Source organism: Durio zibethinus, chromosome 20, assembly GCF_047325235.1.
Source record: "Durio zibethinus cultivar Kanyao isolate XHJ-2024 chromosome 20, ASM4732523v1, whole genome shotgun sequence".
In the NCBI taxonomy this organism is placed as follows: domain Eukaryota; kingdom Viridiplantae; phylum Streptophyta; class Magnoliopsida; order Malvales; family Malvaceae; genus Durio; species Durio zibethinus.
The window spans coordinates 4,498,828-4,522,066 of NC_143181.1; the positions used below are offsets into that span (position 1 = coordinate 4,498,828).

The 23,239-nt window shown below is 32.3% G+C and overlaps 3 protein-coding genes across 8 annotated transcripts; 2 read left to right on the top strand and 1 right to left on the bottom strand.

The window, feature by feature from the left end:
- Positions 1-9,084: 9,084 nt before the first annotated feature.
- Positions 9,085-14,313, top strand: LOC111315572 (putative pectin methyltransferase QUA2). Of its 2 annotated transcripts, none has more exons than XM_022917401.2 (9): positions 9,085-9,302; positions 10,007-10,725; positions 10,836-10,968; positions 11,329-11,569; positions 12,043-12,268; positions 12,408-12,583; positions 12,706-13,009; positions 13,474-13,612; positions 13,735-14,313. In XM_022917401.2, the coding sequence occupies exons 2-9, from the start codon at positions 10,016-10,018 to the stop codon at positions 13,891-13,893; spliced, it is 2,088 nt and encodes a 695-aa protein (XP_022773136.2). In that variant the 5' UTR covers positions 9,085-9,302; positions 10,007-10,015; the 3' UTR covers positions 13,894-14,313. The 2 variants fall into 2 exon arrangements, with proteins under 2 accessions (XP_022773136.2, XP_022773137.2); XM_022917402.2 differs by having other exon boundaries at positions 12,438-12,583.
- A 212-nt stretch (positions 14,314-14,525) lies between these two features.
- LOC111315575 (protein WHAT'S THIS FACTOR 1 homolog, chloroplastic) lies at positions 14,526-19,717 on the top strand. The gene is made up of 2 exons (XM_089749384.1): positions 14,526-19,438; positions 19,547-19,717. The coding sequence occupies exon 1, from the start codon at positions 14,704-14,706 to the stop codon at positions 15,883-15,885; it is 1,182 nt and encodes a 393-aa protein (XP_089605510.1). The 5' UTR covers positions 14,526-14,703; the 3' UTR covers positions 15,886-19,438; positions 19,547-19,717.
- LOC111315573 (uncharacterized) lies at positions 17,241-20,592 on the bottom strand. Of its 5 annotated transcripts, none has more exons than XM_022917403.2 (5): positions 20,527-20,592; positions 19,656-20,085; positions 18,236-19,568; positions 18,003-18,149; positions 17,241-17,877 (listed from the first exon to the last, which is right to left on the bottom strand). In XM_022917403.2, the coding sequence occupies exons 2-5, from the start codon at positions 19,707-19,709 to the stop codon at positions 17,360-17,362; spliced, it is 2,052 nt and encodes a 683-aa protein (XP_022773138.2). In that variant the 5' UTR covers positions 19,710-20,085; positions 20,527-20,592; the 3' UTR covers positions 17,241-17,359. The 5 variants fall into 5 exon arrangements, with proteins under 5 accessions (XP_022773138.2, XP_089605509.1, XP_089605508.1 ...); XM_089749383.1 differs by having other exon boundaries at positions 19,656-20,135; XM_089749382.1 differs by having other exon boundaries at positions 19,656-20,179.
- Positions 20,593-23,239: the final 2,647 nt, after the last annotated feature.

Sequence of the window (23,239 nt, forward strand, 5' to 3'; positions counted from 1 at the left end):
GCCAACACTTGGTGTAAATTAATGGGCTTCAATGATTGGATGTGGCCTCTTTACATGATGCAAAAGACACTAATATTTGGCATCAAAATAGATCACTAAACTATGGGTTTCAAATTTATTAGTCTGTAGTCAATTATGGAAGAATTGGTTTGCAAGTTGGCACCTGAGGGTGCAAGTGCAACTTGGGTTTGGTTAACTCCAGAACCAGCTCAACACGACTAACAGGGATTGGTTTGGGTCAGGTAATAGCTGAACATGGTTAAGTCGGGTTGACACCCATACGGATCTGGTCCAGACTGGACCCAACCCAAGTTGCATCTCTGTTGACGAGTGGCAACTACAGAAAATTGATGTGATAGACAGCATTCATTGGAGAGCACAACTGTTTGGAAAAGAAGGAATACAAGAAAATTAAAGTTTTTTGTCTGGAAATGAATATATCTGAAGGAATTATGAAGAACATGGAGATCTATGATTATAATTTCACAGTGAAATCTGTTGTCCTGACTTCGTAGACAAAAATTCCTCACTCATTCTTATGAGTAGGTATGGCCCATAGATTTTGGACTACATATAGGCTTGATTAATTTTAAGGCTGGGCGTAAAGTTGGCCCAGCGAAGCTTGAACTAATATATAACATTAGCTTGTAGTAAAAACACAACTTTTGAATGTAAGTGCAATACTAAGCACATTATGATTTGTGTTAAAAGCATTTTTAAATAGATAAAGGTGAGTCAATTATAAGTGGAGTGGTGGTTTGAAATTTATGATTTAAAAATAAAATTATCAAATATTGATTTAATTATTTATTTTTTACGAAAATAATCTATTTTTTTTCCAACATCATATCTTTTTTAGATATTTTAATTTTTCACAAAAATTTTTTAAAATAATACTATATATTCAAAAATCTTCAAACATAATTTTTTATAATAATTTATTACCGCACTTTTGAAATGCATTTTTTTCAAACCCGATTTTTTTACACTTACAACAATAATGCTAAACTAAGAATTTTCAAAAATTAAAATTAAAATTTATTTTTATACAAATGATTCTTTTAATTTCATAAGTGAAGTGAAGAAATTATCACGATTCGAATATTATTGAAACCTTTGGGCGTCAAAACATGTAAATTATCTAGAATAAAATTGTCACTTGCTTTTACATGCCTTGGCTTTGCAAATCTTTGGATGATGAGTGGAATAAAGTTTCCATTTGCACTTTCATTCCTCCCATATCTGATCTTCGCATATGTATGGAGAGCTGAACAAAGTTGAGGATACTGTCTTTTTATCCTATCATCATTCTCCTTGCAGTCTAGAATAACTTGAAAGATTGGGGCCTGAAGAATTGAACGAGATATCAGCATTTATTCTTCAAATTTTATCACCAGATCACAAGGCTAGTTGTCCTCCCTTCTTCCCTTTTATTTTATTTTATTATTATTATTATTTTTTTGTTTATCACTAGCCTATTGATGATGTTGGATGTGGTAGCTGCAATACAATGATTAGTTGCTTTCATGGTCACGGTTCTCAGTCGCCTCCATGCTTATTCTCTTAATAAAGACACTAGTATTTTCATCGATCATTTCCAACCCTTGTTCAACCACCATCTGCTCAGAAATTTACTTGGGTGGCTAAATCCCAGCCATTTTGTTGATGATCTTGTTACAGTGGCTTTACTTTAGTTGGGATAAGAGCCACTTGGGTCAATTTCAACTATGAAAATCCCGTTCAATTTGCATAGGATATGGAAGAAGTCATTCCAAAAATTATTGGCCTTTAGGGATAAGGATGGAGACTTTGTCTTGGACAAGTTGTGAAATCGTAAGCTTTGGCAAGTTGTTGTTGGCCCTCTAAAAAAATGGAAATGTCATAATTATGATAAGCCAAAAGCTTAAGTAGGGGTTGGTTGAATAGATATATCAACCAGGTTAACTCAAATCCAAAGAAGTTTCTGGCATTGATCTGTTTTGGTTTCTTCTGCCTGTGAAAAGAATGGTAACTCTTTAACATTGATTGATATGGTTATCAGTTATCACCAATTAAGCGGTGCTCCTTTCTTTGTCTTGGCCTAGTCCCCACGGGAATGACCGAGTCAGAATTTTCAATCAGGCTTCAGTGCAAGGAAAAGTACTTATGTTGGGAAGTGGGAACATATCTTATCGCTGGTTCAAAATCAAAACCCAATTTAAGCTTTTAGCATTTTAGAATATGGCGTCCCAATTCGATGTTCACACCATCGCAGCAAATGGCGTCCCATGCAGAATTCATGAATCTCGTAATTATAATTATATTTATGTTGGTGCCGAGTTGCGTTTTTAAGGGGTAAAATTTTGAAATCAAAATAAAATAAAAAAAAGAGTGGTTAAAATTAAATATTATGAGTAATTTTAACATTTGTATTTTAACATTTAAATCAAAATTGACTAAAGAAATAAATAAAAAGGAGATTGTAATGAAATACAATAAAGTAAGATGGATCATATTATTTTTGAAAAGTGTTATTTATACGTAAGGTGAGAATTTTGAGCAAATTAAATTGTTTGAAGTCAATTCTTAAATTAAAAATGATAAGATAGATCGAATTAAATTAAACGTTAATCACACAATCACAGAATAATTAGTCAACATTTAAAAAGATTTAGTGAGTAAATTGATGAGATGACAGAACTAACATGATCTTATGAATTTAAATCGATTTAACAAGTCAGCTCGATTTAAAAATAAAAAATATATTTGATTATTTGTTGACTGTCTTTTAATGAAAAAAATATATTTTACCTTTTCAAACTAAAAATACCGTGTAATATTTTTTAATCTATATTATTACAGCATTTAATTTGATGTTTGCATAAATCATTAAATTGCTGAAGTTTGAATACGAATTTACATTACCTACAAATTTGAACGAGTTTAGATAAATCATTCGGGCTATAAATTGTTTATTCTTGATCACAAATCATTAACGTTTTTCCTCATTCTTGATCTTTTCATATGCTGAATCTTAGTCTATTTGGGAAGCTGCTGTGTTTTGGATATTTCGATTTTGCAGGGAATGTTATGGTGTCAGGGGACCTATGAAACTCGCTGACACGAGGGCTCACATGCAAAATTTATAATTGCTATACAGGAAAGAAATGGGAGAAGTATGGAAATTATGAATTTATGACTTTTTGTCTAACCATCCAAAATTGAAATAATATGGCCCCAATGGCTTAATATAATCATAAAGGTGAATGGGCCTAAGCTTTACATATAATGGTTTTCAATTTTCGTGATTATTATTGCATTGGATTGCAATAGATTTGTCTCTTTACTTAGTTTTAATTTCAGCAGAATTTACTGTGGATGATAAGTTTTGAAGATGAATTATGCTCTTGACTTAATAGCCAATTTTCCACTAAGTTTTTGGAGTGTGGTGGGCTCCCATTTTCATCGACTTTGCTAATGGTGGGTGCGGAATCTATCAAAATTAATAGACAATATGGGTAATTAGGCGATTAGGCCATTCAGAACAGAAGTGAACAAGCCTAAATTTGTCTCATTAATGAGCAGTTGAAGTCACTCCAACCTTAAATTTCCAATCATTGTTATGTTTTCCCAACATCAAATGATAATGATGTCTGCTGTTAAGCCACTAAACATGCAATGGCGCCCTCGAATGAGCTAGGTTTGTTTGATGAAGGTCAAAATAAAATACAAAGGCATCCCGAGGCAGTTTGCTGCCTGTCTTGTGCTTTACAGGTAGAAAAGTTTTGTCTAAAAAAAAAAATTATTTTTACACTAAGATTTGAAAAGTAAAATTTTGAATGCTTTAAATTAGTATGTACAATATTTTTTAAAATCGTTTTAAAAAATTTAAATTCAAATAAATTTCAAATATATTATTAAACAAATTTTTGTAGGAAAATATGTTATTATTTTTTTATAAATGACAGAATTTCTTATTTATATGAGAACATATTATTCTATTAATTAATCCAATAAAAAAAACTAAAATTTGATTCGATATGTCCCTAAAAACGTGTCAACTTCGTTTTTATTATTCTCAATCACTAAAAAAAGTAATATAAAGCAAAAAAAAATTATTTTAAAGAAGAGAGAAAAGAAAAAAAAAAACCCATTTGATTTAATTATTTATTTTGCACTTTGTTAGATTTATACGTGTGAAGGCTTTGAATCTGTGCCCTCAGACTTTGAAAATTTGCTGGCAAATAGAGAATACATCCTGCATGGACCACGGTGGTCCTGATTTCATCTGATTATTTCGCCGACGCTGACGAATCTCACTTATTTAAGGCTGTAATTGCGAGGAAAAATGTTTTAATGGGTGCAAAAATAATGGTTTTGGCATTTAACGTGAAAAGATCACCAACGTCGTTTCCATGGAAACGTATTTCACTTGGTTGCGACCTTCGTAAACAAGTTGTTGTTTTGAATTATTGGTTTAAGAGTTTTTAGTTGATTTATGTATTTATTTTTAAATAATAATATCTAATAAATATAAAATTTTAATTTCAATAAAGTTTTATTTTAAATTATAATCTCTTTTATTAAAAAAAAATATTGAAAGAAAAAAATTTTTAAATGTCAAATTTTTTTCTTTGAGTTTTGTTTTATTTTACAAAATTTGAAAGTATTTATAAACATTACACGTTAAATTTTAGATCCTCCTATGTTTAAGGAAGGTGAGACCTAGACAATGATCGTGGCACTTGAAAGCCAGATTGAATTATTACGGAAATGGAACGCCATCCATGCACGTATTGTTCACTGAAATTGGCTTTAGATGTTGAGAACCATGAAGAACAAGTTTTCGGTGGAGGGACACCATATTATTAATTTCTTAAATTCATCAAGAAAATGAGAAAAAAAAAAAGGAAAAAAAAGCCTTCCCACCAAATAAATTACTAGTATCAGATAAATACATTTTTTAAACGAAACAACCATGCGATAAACGTAATTAGTTTGATGATGCAATAAAAACATATCGACCTCTAAATGAGCAATTTGATTTGAGCAATGTGATAAGATATTATCGTTAATTTTGAAGGCTAATATTTTATCTTGTTATCATCGTATAAAATAAATTGTTAATAATTTTTTAAATTTAAATATTTAATTTAAAAATTTATATTTGATGTATTCTTAATATATAAATTTTATATATTATAAATAAATGAAATGATAATTTTCATTAATAAATAAATTTTTGAAAAATTATTAAATTATTAAATTTTAATGTATTTATTTTAAAAATTAATATTTATACATTAATGAATTAATATCATTTTATTCACTATTCATATATAAAATTTATACACTCGTTAAATATAAACTCTTAATTTAATGATTGCTTTATATGATTTTTTACTTAAAAATAAGGTTTTTTTTTTGTTTCAAAAATAAATTTTTTTCTCAGTCATATGATTTCACATTTTTTAATTAATTTTTTTTTAAATATACCTTAAATTTTAAATTTCACATTTTTAATCTCATTTTTGAAATCTAAAAATTTTACTGTTATTATATTTAATAATTTATCTTTGTATATTAACATCCAATACTAGTAATAATAATAAACATGATATAAAATTATTTTTTTTAAAATCAAAACATTTTGATTCGGGTGCGAGTAAAAAATAAGCCATACTCACATCAAATCTTTGCATAAACAGAAGTTAAAAAAATATATATCTTATAGCATGCAGTAAAAAGGGCTGACCGATCGATGCATAGTTTCCATACTAGAATTTAGAACATCTTAATGGTGAAAAAGGAATATTTTGCACGACCTACAAATCTAATTAAAAATATTAATATTTGTTAATTCGAGTGATAAAAAAATTAGTTTTTAATTTTATAAATAAAAAAAATAAATTTGAGAAAGCTTTTTTTTTTTTTTTATGAAGTTTGATTCAACTTAACTACAGATTAATCAAAATTTAAAATGATTTTCAAACACCAAAAGATACTAAACAAAAAAAATATATCGTTAAAAATAAAGTTCATATTTAAATACAAAAAAAATTATGAAATCAAGATTGAAATTTCAAATAAGTTGGTTGTGGTGTAAACAAGAAGGATTACCATTTTTCTTGCTTTATGTAATTGTAAATATTTAAAACATTTACAAAAAAAATCTTCTTAGCACATATATGTCTAATAAATAAATATATTATATATTAAGAATTGTCATGTAAACATTAATGAATTTACATTTTTTATTAAAATAACAAAATTATTACTAATATTAAGTTATCAGCACATTCATATTGATATAATAATGTTTAGTAACATATATTCTTTTAATTCATTAGAATTACACTTAATAGGGAAATATTATAATTTAATTATAAGGATTAATTCAATTAATAAAGGGTTAATCTATCAAAGATATATAATAAATAAATTGATAGCAGCTAAGATCCTCTGCATCGCATGGAACCTTAGCGGTCGCCTCCTTAACTGCCACGTCATTTTTATTCTAACTGACAGAGCGACGCGGCAGATCCGGGCCCACATCGTCCGACCCTTCTCCGAATTTTTTTTTTTTTGAATAGCGCAAATCTACTTTGTTTGCATGTTACTTTGATTGCTGTTTTGTTCTTACAACTAGAAAATTTCCCCAAAGTTAAAAATTTCTCCAAAGTTTCACATAAAATGGTAAATTTAAATATGTTAAAGGGTCAAAAAAGTCATTAAAAAAATTCAATAATAATCTAAACTTTATTAAAACTTAATTAATTACTATAAAATATTAAAATTTTAAATAATGACTAATTTTAACAGAGAAAATTTGTATCTTTTGCCATCTAAATACTAAGTCCTATGATTTTTGGTCTTTTAATATTCAAACTCATTTACATGGAACCAAATTTTGATGAATTTATCTTGATCCAATGCATCTCTTTACCAATCACATTATCCGATGTGACTAGATAATAATATAATAAATAAAAATTATATTTGGTACGTAAAATAATATAATAATTATTTTATATTACGTTTAATTTGTATCTAATTGAAATAAACATGATTATAAGAAAAATTATCATTTTTTTAATAGGATCAATCATCTCAAAATAAAAAAGAATTATTTTTAATTTATAATATTAAACTTATATATCTTATTATAACCTTAAAAATTATATCATTAATTTAATTTGTATAAAATTTGAAAAAAAATAATTTTAATCAATAAATAAATTATCTTACTTTAATCATTGCATACATCAAACATAAAATAAAATGATATTATTTAATTTAATCATATTTATAATATTATCTTATTCTATCATATCATAATTTTATGTATCAAAATCACCTTTTGCTAACTTAATTCTACAAGTATATTATTTTAACAATGAAATGATTTTTTATTATTAAAAAATATATTATATATCAACACAGATACTTGTCTTGCTACCATTATTCTTGATATTGTTTTTAAATTAGTTAATATATTATTTATAGTAATAATTTTGTATTAAATATAATAATTGACAAATTTATTCATGAATTTTAATGTATTGAGTGAAAATATTATTTTATATATTATATATATTAATATTAACAAATCTCTTCATAATATTTACCCTCAAATATTGTAAGATTTTCCTTATGTGAATACATCTTAATGTAGATTTAAGATAATTACTCATTTAAGCTTATTCTTTTATTCCCTATGCTAATTGCTAATAATTTTAAGATTATTAAAGTAATTTAATATCTAAAGCAATCTTATTACTACAATAATTTTATTACTCATAATTTAAAATCATTTTATTTGGTTAACTATTATTAATTTTAGGAATGAAAAATGACTATATTTTGTATTATTAAATGTTACGTATCATTTAAAAATACTAAAATAATCATATTATATAATTACAGAAATTAATAATTTTAATATTGTATAAAGATAACAATTTTGTAAAATATTAGTAATACATTATTTACTTTACAATAGAATATGATCAACTTATTAAATTAACAATTATAGTTATTGATAAATAAATAAAATTTTAAAAAATTGAATATAGATAATAAAACTAAATATATTAAAAAATAATTAAAAAATTATAAATATATTAAAAAATAAAAGAAAACGCATATTTTTGTTTAATTTGGTATAATAAATATTATTTTAAAAAAGTAAAAGGATAATATTACAAATAACCCTTAAATTATAATAAAATGTTTAATATAATATTAAATTTAAAAATCTTTTAATGTAACACTTAAATTATAAATTTAATAATTAATATGATATTTGAAAAATTATTTATTCATTATGTGTTATCATTTAAAATTAATAATGTTAAAAATAAATAACACATTAATCAATAAATTTATAATTTAAATATTATATTAAATATTTTATTATAACTTAAAGATAATTCGTAATATTAATTGATTGATAATAAAATGAAACAAATGAGCCACTTGGGATGGAAAATGGAAGATTTTTTTTTTTTTTACTGATAACACTAAACTCAGTTAACAACTTTATAAATAATATTGATTTTAAGGTAATTATTTTATACATATAAGTAAAGGGCTAAAAAAAAATTACTGCTAATAAAATTTGAATTAAAATATCAAATCTCAAGTCTAGTTCGTTCTAAGAAAAAGAGAGGAAATTTTAGACATCCCAATAAATTTTTTTACCATCAGTGAAATATTCCAAGTTGAGTAGTCAAACAAGTGTTCCTGCAACATAGTCGGGTAGGGAACTTCGTTCTTTGAATTTTCTCTCTCCTAAAGTCTTGAATAATAATTAAATGAAAAATTAATGTGATTTGAGATTTGATTAATACAGTTTTAAGATAAAATAATTGAATTTTACAGTTCGGATCCAACTGGACTCGTGGCGATTAAGCGCGTTTATTAGTAGAGAAACACTGTCTGAAGATAATAGCTTGGGGGAGAGTTTAAAAATTGACAAAACATTGTCTATCTTTATTTATTAATTGTTTTACATGTGTTTAATTCATTCAATTTTTTTTTTCTTTCTTTGAATGATTATTTCGATTATTATATAAAAAGAGATTGATTTTTCAGCTTTTCTCTAGCTCTGTCGTGATTGGATCGATACAAAAGTCGCCTACACTCTAACTGTGAGTATCGAAGGGAGCTCGAAATAAGGAAGGCGACAAGAACAAAATAGAGTCTTCTGTAGTTTTAACAAATGGAAAATTCTTCTTAAATCCGCATTTGATGAAATTACGCTGAGTTTAAGGCTGGTTTTGCGCCATCTTTCCATTTCCAGCTCCGCTCCTACAAACAAGGTACTGTTTTTTTATTCTTCTTGTGTGTGTTTTCTAACTGTTTTTAAATTTGTTAGGTTTTATATCATTTCTATTTTCCAATGGTTGATCCAAAATGGGTTTTGCTAATTTCAATCTGGGTTTTCATTAGATTGTAGTATTGGGTAGCAAAGAGAAGTGAATTTTAATGGAAAAGAAGTGATTTTGAATGGAAATGAGCTTACCCTTTGTTACTCTAAGGTGGCGGAACTCACTCAAAGAGTTTGTTATATGGAAATGTATTCACTTTACTTTCCTTTATTTCCATCAAGTCTTAAATTTCCCTTCCTTTTATTTTTTCCCTATTGTTGTTTCAGTCTTAGAATCGTTCAAAAAAGCCACATTTTTTCTTCCCTCTTTTTTTTTTTTTTCCCTTTCATTGTTTTAAATTTGTTTTCAAAGTGGTTCACTTTCAGCAGGGTTTATGGATCTAGTATCTTAAAATTGGGAAAATATCTAATTTTGATCTTATCTTAGTGCGGCGTTTCTTTGCTTAAGTTAAACCATTTCATGATTGTCCTTACTAAGATTTAACGTTTTTGAGAGGAATATCACTGGTTTAGCTTGTTTCAGAGAGTGGTTTAGGTGGTATTTTTTTGGGTTTCAACTTTAACAACTTCACTGGGTTATTTCTTGAAAGTTCACCTTTTCTTTTTTCCCCTCTGGCTAACTGTTGGGGGTTTCAGGTTAGAAAAATGTCCCGGCCTCTGCATCGAGGTGTATCTGGAATGCAGATCTCGGGCAGCAGCAACGATTTTTGGGACTCCCAAGTGCAAGTTCAAACAGAAAAGGAAGATTTGGATAGAAATCGTTCTTCTAATCAGAGCTATTTATCGCTCAGGTTTCCTTTAAGGTTACATTTTCTGGATAATTCACCTTCCAAATATGGTGACACTGAGAATGGTTTTGCATCTGATCCCTTCAGTGTTGGCACTCCAAGAAGCCGGCATAAGTTAACAATGCTATTTTTGAAGTTAAGTTTAGTTGTGATTGTGATTCTTGCTCTGACTGGATCATTTTGGTGGACTGTCTTGATATCAACGTCGACTAGGGCTCATATATTACATGGTTATAGGCGACTTCAAGAGCAGCTTGTCTCTGATTTGTGGGATGTAGGGGAGCTTTCGCTTGGTCCTTCAAGGTTGAAAGAAATAGAATTCTGTCCTGAGGAGTCTGAGAATTATGTTCCTTGCTTTATTGTTTCGGAGAATCTTGCTTTGGGTTATTCTGGTGGTAATGAGTATGATCGACTATGTGGACATGGTTCAAGGCAAAGTTGTTTGGTTCTTCCACCTGTGAACTATAAAATTCCTCTTAGATGGCCAACTGGGAGAGATGTTATTTGGGTTGCTAATGTTAAAATTACTGGTCAAGAGGTATTTTCCTCAGGCAGTTTAACCAAGAGGTGAGTGGACGTTTCTCTTGTCGGTGAACTTTCACATCTAACTGCCTTCATCCCCCTCATTCTTTTCTTATAAAAGTGTTTCTTCAACTCCTTGCTTTATGCAATAGCAGGATGATGATGCTGGAGGAAGAGCAGATTTCTTTCCGTTCAGCCTCGCTCATGTTTGATGGTGTAGAAGACTATTCCCATCAGATTGCTGAAATGATTGGACTGAGAAATGAATCTAACTTCATACAAGCTGGGGTAAGGGGGAATTTTCCTTGGAACTTGCATGTTGAATTGAACTGTTCCATTATTTGTGATTTTTTTCCTTTGTCTATTTTATTCTTGAAAGGTTATATCTGTTTAGCTTCAAAGTTGGCCTACTTTTTAAAGTTACAATTTACTTCACAGCATGAGTAAATTGTTAATGATACATTTAATCGCCACCTTTGGCTTGCACATTGCAAATTTGGCAATATAGGCCTGAATTAGCTTAAAGCCTTCTTTCAACAATACTGGAATTCCACAGCACCATCATTCCATTAGCATCTTTTGCATTATCAATAACAGTTAATGTATCTAGTCCCCCAGCCTGGTCTGAATTTACGGCTACTGTTGCAGGTAAGAACCATGTTGGATGTAGGATGTGGTTATGGTAGCTTTGGAGCACATCTCTTTTCCAAACAGCTCTTAACCATGTGCATTGCGAACTATGAGTCCTCGGGCAGTCAAGTTCAACTCACTCTTGAAAGGGGCCTTCCTGCAATGATTGGCTCTTTCAATTCAAAACAATTACCTTATCCATCTCTTTCATTTGATATGCTACATTGTGCACGCTGTGGCATTGACTGGGATAAAAAAGGTATCAGCTATCAGTTTGAAACTTTGCTAGTGTAAAATTTGCTGCTTCTTTTCCCATCCTTTCATCCCCCTCTCCCTACCCTGATATGTTATAATTTCTTATGTTAATAGAGTCAATATGTGTTGACATAGACTTAGGGCTAGAATCATTTTTTTTATTTAAGTATGGACAGAAAAAATTTTGTTAAATATTCCATATATGAAAGGTCCTTTTTGACTGCTTTTTGATGCATTTGGTGGTGTTCACACCTGCCAACTGATGGTTAATTTAACAGAATGCACAAATACCATGGTCAACTTCCTTCTTACTGTTTAAAGACCTACAAATTTGCCACACCCTCACCAACTTTTAAGTTGGCTAATTTTAATTTGTGATCATGTTTTGATTCCTAAAAGTGTCCTGTGTGGCTGTGTCAATGTTTTTGCGTTTGAGCTGGTTGTAATTAAACTTTTATGCTAAAATGTGCGTTACAGATGGTATTTTCTTGATTGAAGTTGATAGAGTTCTAAAGCCTGGTGGATACTTTGTGTGGACTTCACCTCTTACCAATGTTCAGAGTTTTCTTCGGAACAAAGAGAAGCAGAAAAGGTGGAACTTTGTTCGTGATTTTGTAGAAAGTCTCTGCTGGGAGTTGATGTCACAACAAGATGAAACTGTTGTGTGGAAAAAGACTAGTAAAAAAAGTTGTTACAACTCCCGGTGAGACAATTTTCTTGCTTGATTTACATTAATTTCCTTAAAAAATGAGTGTATTTGGACTATATAAATCATGAAAATCTTTATTACTTGACAGCAATAGGTGGTCCTTATTATTGTTATTAATCATTCATGTTTCCAGGAAGGCTGGTTCTGGTCCTTCTATCTGTAGCAAAGGACAAGATGTTGAATCTCCATATTATCGTCCTCTTCAAAACTGTATAGGTGGAACACATAGTCGTCGATGGGTTCCCATTGAGGAGAGAGCAACGTGGCCCTCTAGGTCTAATTTGAACAAGAATGAACTAGCTCTATATGGTAATTTGATGTTTTTGCATGATTATTTTAGATAACAATTCCATCATGATAAACAATGATGACAGAAATTTCTGACTGCACTCTGATTTATCTGTTTGCTAATCTTTTTGATATTTTATCAGGTCTACACTCAGAAGAACTCAATGAGGATACTGCAAACTATAAAACAGCTGTTTGGAATTATTGGTCTCTTCTGTCACCCCTAATATTCTCGGATCATCCAAAGAGACCTGGTGATGAGGATCCTTCTCCACCTTATAACATGCTCAGGAACGTGCTAGACATGAATGCTCACTATGGTGGTTTAAATGCTGCATTACTGGAAGCAGGGAAGTCTGTCTGGGTCATGAACGTAGTCCCAACAAGTGGACCCAACTACCTTCCCTTGATTCTTGACAGGGGCTATGTTGGTGTATTACATGATTGGTAATCCTCTTTTTCTAGCTAAACTTTTTATTTTTATTTTTTGCTTTGTTGTTTTAATATATTCCTGATATGAAGATGGAATATGACTGCTTCTTATAGTAATTCCTATGTTGCGAAAATAATTATTTTCAGCAACTTAATATACTTAGTAATATACTTTTCCCTCTTGAAGTAAAATCAAATTAGTTGCAGTGAATGGAGAAAGAATTTACATATTTAAAATGTATTCCGTCCTGTAACATTGATAAGACTTAAACTCAAGCAAACTCTGCTAGAGGATGTCTGTTAAAATTTGATGTGTTCACTGAAATTTGAGTTTGAAGTTTGGACTTCATATTCACAGTTGATTAACCACGCATATTTGTAAAGATGTGATTTGCCATAATGCTTTTTTGAGCAAAATATACCTTTCATCGTTTGTTTCATGCTTTATTTGTCTTATGATCCATTTGCATCACTTTCAGGTGTGAGTCATTTCCAACATACCCCAGAACGTATGATATGGTGCATGCTGATGGACTTCTATCCCTTGAGACTAGTCAACATGAGAGATGCCGCATGCTTGACCTATTCACTGAGATAGACCGGCTGCTTCGTCCAGAGGTACTAAAACCAAGCTATCAATTATCAAATCAGGCCACCTTTTAGTTCCTTTCCAATGCTTTCAATGGTTTTGTTTTCTACAGCTATGTTTTAATATGTGATAGATTTAATGGTTGGTGCAGGGTTGGGTGATAATCCGTGACACAGCTCCTCTTATTGAATTAGCTAGACCTCTAACAACTCGGTTGAAGTGGGATGCCAGAGTCATAGAAATTGAAAGTAACAGCAATGGGAGACTCCTTATCTGTCAGAAACCTTTCTTTAGGAGACAAGCAAGCTAAGAACAATTTTCTCGAGAAACCCAAGTTGAAGTCGTGGTATTCAAATTCATTTTGTGCATGCTTATGTAATCATCATAAAGCTCCACCGTGGAAGGGGGACACCATATATTTTGAACTGAAAGAGGAAAGCAGAAAGATGGTAGATAGAAAGGAAAATGAATCTTGATGATGTGACCAACGACAACTCCTATGTAGCCGTAAGGCATTCATAGGGCTTTGTAATTACTAAAAGCGTGGCACCAGCGAAATTGAGAAGTTGAGGATTAGATTTTTATTTTTTTATTTTTAAATTTCATGTTATGTCTCATTATAACCATACAACCACATGATTGAGATTGTGAAGATGATTTACGGAATAAGCAAGTGCTACTAGCTGTGCAGTATAGAAAAAAAAAAAAAATTTCCTTGGCATTGCATTTATGATGAAATTTGTGTTCATTTCTCTTTTTCTTCAATATCATTTATGTTCAATGGAAGGAAACTCATTTTGAACAGCAATATTGCTGTACAAATTAAATGATTTATTGCATTATTTTTGTCTGATATAATCTGTAATATATAATTTTTGTATAAAATATATATGAATATAGAAATTATCATAAATACAATAACTGACAGAGCTCTCATGTAGCAATGCCTGCATCAAGAGGTGCATATGATTATATGGAAAGCGTACGCCCGATTCAATTCAACACTGAAACCCTTAATCAGATTATATATGCCACAAGACTGAGTGTGAGAAAAATCGTTAAATTATTATTATTATATATAGTCATGCTATTTCACAGTCAAACTCTTAATTAAACCGTCATGGCTTGGCATTTCTTCTTCCTCGCAAAACCCCTCTTAAACCCTAACCCTAAATTCCTAAATCCACGCTCTTTCTCCACCTCTTTCCTCATAACAAAAACCCCGAAGAAACACAGACCCAAACGCCCCAAACCCGACTCTCCTCGCACTCGATCCGTGACGCCCGACTCAAACAAAATCCCTCACTTCGAATCCCTCCTCGACCGCGACGCTACCTTCCGATTCCTCACGAAAACCAAAGAATTCCTCTCCAAACAACCCGAACAAATCCTCCGCCTCGACGATGCCGGCAAACTCTATCGCGAACTCGGATTCCCCCGTGGCCGCAAAGTCACCCGATCCACTTTCCGCCACCCGCTCCTCTTCACCACCTACCGGCACTCCGACAACAAAATGTGGCTCGGCTTCACCGATTTTATGGACCAATTACTCCTCGAAGAAAAAGCAATCATGGAAGCCATGGAAGAAGATCGAGTCACGAGAATCCGTAAATTATTGATGATGTCGAAAAATAAACGGATTCCGTTAAGTAAGATTTACCATAAAAGGCTTATATTTGGAATTCCAGAGGGTTTCAGGGACAGAATCGAGAAATACCCTGATTATTTTCGCCTTGTGGTTGAAGATGATGGGAAACAAGTCCTCGAGTTAGTAAACTGGGATCCGAGTTTAGCGGTAAGTGCATTGGAGCGGGAGTTTTTAGTGAATGAAGATAAGGTGAAGAAAGCTTTCAAGTTCCCGGTTAAGTATGGGAAAGATTTAGGATTGGAGGAAAATGATGTGAAGAAACTTAACTTGTTGAATACATTACCGTTGGTTTCGCCTTATTCTGATGGGTGGAAGTTGGATTTATGGAGTTTGGAAGCGGAAAAATATAGGGTTGGAATTATACATGAGTTTTTGAGCTTGACTTTGGAAAAGAGAGCTTTGATACATCATATTGTGGAGTTTAAGGAGGAGTTTAGTTTGACTAGGCAGACTTACGAGATGCTCAAGAGACAGCCTCGGACTTTTTATTTGGCGGGGACAGAGATGAACTGGGCAGTGTTTTTGAAAGATGGGTATGATGAGAATGGGAATTTAATTGAAAAGGATCCACAGGTGGTTTTCAATGAAAAGCTTTATAAGTTTGCTCAAATGCAAGAAGAGGAATTGAGTTCTGGATTTGGAGAGAAATTATGAGATTTGACATTTTTTTAGTGGTTAATCATTGGATTGAGTTGCTGAATAACAGAGTCAAAATGGGCTTGGAATACTGCTGGAGGGACAGAGAGTTTTACGATCAAGATGAATGGTGCATAGTACATATGTAAGGTATCAAAGATTAATTATTTTCAATATGCTGCACTGTTCTTTTATGTTAATCTTGTGATGAAAAAAACTTGGTGTTGCTTCCCTGTTATTGAATATAGTAAAAAAATGCATAGCAGCCCCAAGCTCTAATCTTTTAAATTCAACAATTCAAATGATTATAATTAGTCATGAATCTCATGATCACATGAAATGATGTGTTAGAAATTATGTTTTCTGTGACAGTGGTTAAAATTACCCCAGGACTTGTTTTGCTAATACTTCCATGTACTTACTAATATCCTATTGTAGTAGTATTCTCTGCAATTAATATATTAATCAAACAGATCTTTTCTTTTCTTTTCTCTTTTTTTTTTCCCCTTTTGTAGTGGGAAAAGAAAATGAAATGGCGTCTGTGATACAACTCCTACCTTTTAAATATCACTATTAAAGTGGTCAAAATTCATAGACACTCTGTTAAGCTTTTTATCTAAGCAAAATTATTCTTTTTTTACATCGTTTTGCCTGTTATTAGTGATTAATATGCAATAGTAACTTGGTGAAAAGTGAAACATAGCACATTTAGTTCAGAGTCTTCATCTGAGTTATATTCCTTTTATATGATATTATACAAACAAATGATTAAATTTTATCTCTCAAGAAAAGGGTTTATTACGTAATCCATAAGAGTGAAAGGAAGTGCAAAACGGGAGAAGAAAAGGTTTCCCGTTGTGACTGGGATGATAGCCTCCGCTTGTAGTTGAGTCCCATTTAAAAGCATCCCTAGATTTCATCTTTTGGGGCTCTTCAACCAATTGGCTTTTGTCTGTGCAAAGAAGGTTTAAGTGACATCACTTTAATTTCCAAATCACACTTTTTTATCTGAAAATCAATTAGACTTCTCTTTCTACTTTTTCTCTTTATTGCACAATGACCTTTCAGGAGACTTTATTTTCCTAAATAACTTTTATCCATCAACTAGCCTTCAACTTCCTAAATTGGCACCTTTCATGAACCAGCTGTATATTTAGTATATTTCTGGCATTGATATGCATATTTTATTGAGAATGGTATGTGTGGTGAGCGCAGCTGCTTAGCCTTCCTTGATAAATCATAGGGCTGAAGACAGGACATGGTAAATTTCATGCTACTAATCTTAATCTTGTCTTACCATGCCTATATGTGTAACATCTAACTTTTCCCATTAGGTTGAGCAAGATAGAAATTAATAGATCATGCATTAACACTTACGGAAAATAAACTCAAATCAAATTACCGAAGCAAGCAGTTTTTAGGGTCAAAATGCAAAATAAAGGAAATAAAGGAAAAATTCCCTTGAATTCTCCAGAAAAATTACCGGCAAAATCTAATGGGATGAAGAAGCTTGTGCAGCTGACTTCACAGATAAGTGATGACGACTTCGGCTCTTTGATTTATTTTTGTTCTCCTGCTCAATAGCTACACTACTTCTTTGCGCACTGGAGCATGTTGATCCACCTTGGCTTGCTCTTTTTACCGTTTTTCTTCGAGAGCTCCGACTGCCACTCCCTATGGCAGCTTTGGCAACGCTATCAGTGAGCATTTCCCTTGCCCTCTGTGGTTTGATGGGTTGCTTGTTCAGGTACATCAGCTTAGGGAATAAGCTACACACTGTCTTGCGCAGCTGGTTATCACTAATGTTGCTCTGAACTGGATTTCCCAACAGATTCAATGCTTGCAATGAATTGTAGTTGGCAACAAGCTGACCCAGCGCTTTTGTTGTTGTTATCTTGTTGAAGCTGAGGTCTAAGACTTTTAACTTCAAGAGCCTATGTAGCCCTTCAACATCACTTATCTTGTTGCCATCAAGGTACAGTTCTTTGATCAAGGTGCAGTTTGACAACCCTGGCATCATAAAAATACACAATGCACTTTTAGAATTACATGCAATTATTTAAGGAGGATGTCTTTCAGAAAATCCAGAAAAGGTTTTGTATGAAAGTTGCAAAACAGGTTCACAAGTTAATTACCATGCCCAATTCGAGCAATGCGGTTGTAACTGAGGTCAACTACTCGCAACCGAGTTAGTTCTTTAAGTCCTTCAATGGTGTTGATCTTGTTTCTTGACAAGCTGAGTGTGTGAAGGCCCTTTGGCAGTGATCCTGGAGTAACATGGGCTGCCATGACAGCAAGAATCATGGTCATATCTGAGTTCAAACTAATTAGCATCTTAAATGATCATTAACTTTTTTTAAGAGCATACCTATAAAGTTGTTTGACAAGTTGACAGACCGAAGGCTGGAGAAACCTGCAATGACTGGTATAGCTTCCAAACCTATTCCTGAAATGTGAGCAACAGTTGAGGAAGAATTGAGAGTCTGAATGACGCTATTGTCATGTAAAATCTCTTCAGAGAGATTGATATCTGAACGGCGAGTCAAGTTGGTTGTGCTTCTTGCTGGTGATTTACCAGTGTCAGGAGAAGGCGGAAAGGTTATGACCTCTTTGCCATTCACATCATCAGCAGGCTTTTTGATTTGGGTATCAAGATCTCTCACCCACTCATCTACTCTTGTGAAAGATGATGATGAAGCAGGGAATGCAACCCATTGGTTCTGGGGCCATAAACCAGAAACTCCTATATGAAAACCGTTCCAGCTCTGGTTGTCATTACAATTCCTAGTGAAGTCTTTGTTCGAGGACTCTGCAGTAAATGATCCAGGTGATTCCACCTTGCTCAGTTTCGTTGCTTGATGTGGCTCAATTGTATCTGAAGAGTAGCCACCAAGCTGGTTCAAAGTAGCAGTGACAGGAAGAGGCTGTGGTTTTGTCGTCCAATGTTTGTGTAAGTTCCGGTCGCTCCATAGGAACAATTTCCACCATAACCTTTTGCTTCTTGATGGCAGAACTTGACTGGAAGAATGTTTTTTCAACATCACTCTGTCAGCACTGCAACAAGTCATTACAGAAGCAGGGCTACAGGGATTGTCCCTTGATCTTGCAGATAACTCATGCAATTCTTCAAAGGACTGAGACGTAGTAGGAGGCAACTGAGCAGCTACATTTCTTAGCACATCCCTTGTCTCCAAATTAGAGCAAGAGCGCTTAAGCTTTGGTGAAGCCCAGAACTCAGCCCGCCCGATCCCTGGATCACTGATATGTCCACTTTGAATCATATCAACAACCTTATCAACATCTTTCTCTGCTTTGTTGAGAAACTCTTCCTTTGCTTCAGTTTCAAATGAATCTGAAGAAGCCAACCTTGTAGTTCTGAATTCAAATTCTTCTTTACCTGAATTGGCCAAATGGTATTGGAGATTAAAGTCGGAGAATTCTCTCTTAATTGAGGCATTCTCTTCATGCTCATCTTCACCTTCGTATGCTATTTCTGCTGCATCACATCCAACAGGACTCTCATGGCTGATTACCTTGACATTGCAAAGAGAATCCTCCTGAGAGCCAACAGGTACAGGGACGGTAAAAGTTGTTGATTTCAATTCATCATTCTGAAAAGGCTGCACCTTTTTTTCGAGCTTAATTTGGAGGGTTCTAACCCCTTTCTTTTGTTCACCAGCTTTTGAAGATGCACCATCCCCCTACAAATAAACAGATTGAAGAAGATGAGGCCGGAAATCACTAGGTACACAGAATTGAACTAATATGTAAATTATAACCCTTCTCACCTTATCTTTCTTTTTCCTCCTGGTCAATAAAGAGAAGCAATTGAATTTTTCCATTTGACAAAGGTGAATGATTCCAACTCTCAAAGAAGACTGAATAGATGCACTGTTTATTTCGTTTTTCCCTCCCTTATCCTATTCCTCTTCTCGAACTTAGTTTAGTGATGCTCGTATCTCTACCCAATTCTTAATTATGCTTTAACAGTGAAATTTGAGTTGAAAAGATCACATGGGAGAATGATTGATCCAAAGTTAGCCATAATCAATAGGAAGGGCACCAAACCAATGACCGTGTACAATTGTAAGGCGAATGAACATCGGAGATGAAAGGGCCAATGCCTTAGCCGGCCTGACAAGGTCTTACTAGATTGTCCGCCACAGTTGTATGCCCGGCTTCTCTCCAGAAGCTTCACCGAAACCTTCTTTAAAACTTCTGTTTATTCACAAGAACAGAGCCAACCAGTGAACAAAACTCCAGAGCTCCTTCAAGGTAAGAAATTTTTCACACTTAATTTGAGCAAACATGTCTGGCCAAAGAATTAGATAATCCCAAAACCCCATTAAGAGAAGCTAAAACTTTATCGTCTTTCTTCAAACAAACGAGGGAATCTCACAGAAGACATTTCCAAGTTCTCATTATTTCACAATACATCAAATGCATTATGCATCAACTCTGTCTCTGTCTCTGTCTCTCTCTCTCATGACAAACAAGTCAAATCAAATTAACCCCATTGAAAAAAAAAAAGAATTAAACACCCAAAGACAACTTCTTTCACTCAAGATTCTGAACAAAAACTTGGATCTTGAATGCAAATAAAGTTTCCGGCACATATAAGGAACATAAGAACAAAACAGATTGGAAGTAGAAACTAACCTGCTGAAGCTGAACTCCGCCAGGTTGTTGATCAAATAACTTCTCTCTAAAACTTGTTTCTTGGTTGACAGAAATTTTCCAAGCTTTAGATCTTATAAAGGAGCAACAGATACTTGAGAGGAAGGTAGAGGTGGTGAAGGGTGATAATCAGATGTGGCAGCAGGATGAAAATTGCAAGTCTTGGAAGGAAGTTACTGGAAATAGGTAGAGACTTAAAAAATATATATAGTAAAACAACATATGCGCATGCAACACGATGTAACGGAAAGGAGCCTCAGCCTACCATTTCACTTATAACAAACAAAAGTAAAAAAATAATTTCACCCTTGATTGTCATTCTCTCCTATTGCCATTTAGCCATTCAGGAATATTTTTCCAGTGGGTGTGGGGTTTACAAATCTTCGTTAATGCCACATGCTTCTGAATTTTCCTGTCCCCACCTTTTTCCTGTGATATGACGGGAGCTTTTTCATTAAAAAATTTATCAAAATTATGCGCACCGTTGGATCTGTTCTTTAGCTTTTTCGTGTGGGAAAAGACGGGTTTGTTATTAGATGAAAGTGGTGATCCTGAAGAGTCTTTGGTCTTTTTATTTCTGGGAAATTAGAGATTTGCAGTTAGCTGTCATGTCGTACAAGATTTGATGTTATAACGTACGGTTGAAGGATTTCATGGGACTCCTCTCTCTCTCTCTCTGTCTTTGCTGCCTCGGTTCGGTCATCGGTGATTTTTGGCTTTAGTAGCTTTCGTAGATTTCTCCTACTAAATAATTTATGTGAATTTTCGTCATGTCGGCAAATAAATCTTTGTTTCCTTGAATTCTTTTAAGACGAAAGCTTTTGCTTCCCAAACGTGCTGATTACCAAATCGCCCACAACAAAGTCAACTTTTCATTAAAGAATAAAAATTTGCTGTTATGTCAACTCTTCATCGTAAAATAAAAAATATTTGATCAGGATAAAAAATAAATGTGAAGTTTTACTGATTATACTCAAACTCGTATAAAAAAATCATTCAATTAATAGTATTTAAAATTGTTGTCGACATTTTTGAAAGCAATGATTGAATGCTTTACTGAAAGGTTATTTAGGAGTTAATTTCTAAGACAAAAATTGATTAGGGGTGTTGAAAATAAGATTTTGGGACTTGTTCTGATAGTTAACTTGTCAGAGAAGATAAAGTAAAGAAGGCAAAACCAAAGAATTTGAGAGTAATTCAATGGGTTAAAATGATGGGTCTGTGTTTCAACTCTACCTTTTGTAGTATGAGAAAGTATTGTTTCGATAAGTGGATAGATGGTTAGTTATCAAGTTTTAACGATCACATAGTTAATCAGAGTTGACATTGGTAATTTAAGGATTGAATTGATGATCAGGTATAATTGATTTAACTTTGAGGGTAGATGAATTGAACAGGTTAAACATTAGGCACCCAAACTTAAATCCTTGCCTTGCCTCTCTCAACAAAAGCTAATCGTTTTACAAGTTATGTCAATATAAAATTCTTTATTCAGTTAGTCGGCCGTAGATGCTACCGTAGACTGCGGTTATGAGGGATATTGATGAGTAGGATATGAGGAGATTAAAATCTTTTATATTTTTATTTTTAAATTTTTATATTATATTCATTTCTATAATTATATTCAATAAATATTTTAAATTTATTTTTATTTTTTATTTTTAGAGTATTTGATGGGTATGAATATTTTTATATTTGTAATTTTTTTAAATAAAAATAAAAATTATTTTTTTACTTTTTATATTTTTTTCTTGTATATTTATATAACTTTTTATAAATATATATTAATACATTTTTTAATAAAATATATTAATTTTAATTAATCTAAAATAATAATTTATATTATTTAATAAAAAATTAATTTACTAAATATATTTAAATATATAAAAGATATGAATACAAAATCAATGATATATTATTTGTCTTTATTTTTATATTTAATAAAAATTTAAAATTATATTTATCCTTATAATATAATATCTATCCGAACTCGTGAGATAGAAAAAATTATCGTGAATAAGATTAACATTTAAAATTAGTGTTGAGACCCTTTTCCATCGTGATTTCTGATTTCAGTTTTCATGTGGATGAACGCCGCCAAATTGTGAGCCCAATTTTGACGCCTATTTTCTCTCTATTTCCTTCTCTGACTTGCTTTAAGTCGCTAACTGACATGCTTCCTTTTGGTTCTAAATCTCTAAAATTTCGCAAATTTTGTGAAGCACGAGATCAGCATAAAAGGATCAATGAATTGATTATGATCGCCGTTGTCACCGTTCACTCATCCTATCAACCATGATTCTTCACATTCAGTCATTAAATTACCCTGGGATCAATAAATCCTGAAGGCGGTGAAGGACCATGGAAGTTTCAGGCTTTCAACACTTTTCTAGTTTATTCACCTGCTCCTGGTAGTAAGTTGTCTTTCCAGAATCTCTTTATTTTTGTAATTCGCCATTGGTCTAGGATGATAGGATCAGCCAAGGTTTAGATATTTAACAAGTGGATGGGTCAAAACATTCCGCAATAACATCTCAAACGAGAGTTAAAATTAATCTTATTTGCTAACTTGGAAAATAACATCGGCTTCTCCCATAACACTCCAAGCTGTTCCAGGAGAGATATCTTCCAATTCCAAGAATCACACAATTTTTCGTCAATATTTTGTCATTTGAAGCAACAGAGTCAATATCTT

What these genes read in the sequence shown, in the direction of transcription:
- LOC111315572 (XM_022917401.2), top strand. Translation starts at nt 10,016, where the DNA reads ATGTCCCGGCCTCTGCATCGAGGTGTATCTGGAATGCAGATCTCGGGC. An exon ending in CATTGACTGGGATAAAAAAG is followed by an intron (nt 11,570 to 12,042) that starts GTATCAGCTATC and finishes TGTGCGTTACAG; the next exon opens with ATGGTATTTTCTTGATTGAA. An exon ending in GTTGGTGTATTACATGATTG is followed by an intron (nt 13,010 to 13,473) that starts GTAATCCTCTTT and finishes CATCACTTTCAG; the next exon opens with GTGTGAGTCATTTCCAACAT.
- LOC111315575 (XM_089749384.1), top strand. Translation starts at nt 14,704, where the DNA reads ATGGCTTGGCATTTCTTCTTCCTCGCAAAACCCCTCTTAAACCCTAAC.
- LOC111315573 (XM_022917403.2), bottom strand. Translation starts at nt 19,709, where the DNA reads ATGGAAAAATTCAATTGCTTCTCTTTATTGACCAGGAGGAAAAAGAAA. An exon ending in GGAGGAAAAAGAAAGATAAG is followed by an intron (nt 19,569 to 19,655) that starts GTGAGAAGGGTT and finishes GTTTATTTGTAG; the next exon opens with GGGGATGGTGCATCTTCAAA. An exon ending in CATTGCTCGAATTGGGCATG is followed by an intron (nt 17,878 to 18,002) that starts GTAATTAACTTG and finishes TTATGATGCCAG; the next exon opens with GGTTGTCAAACTGCACCTTG.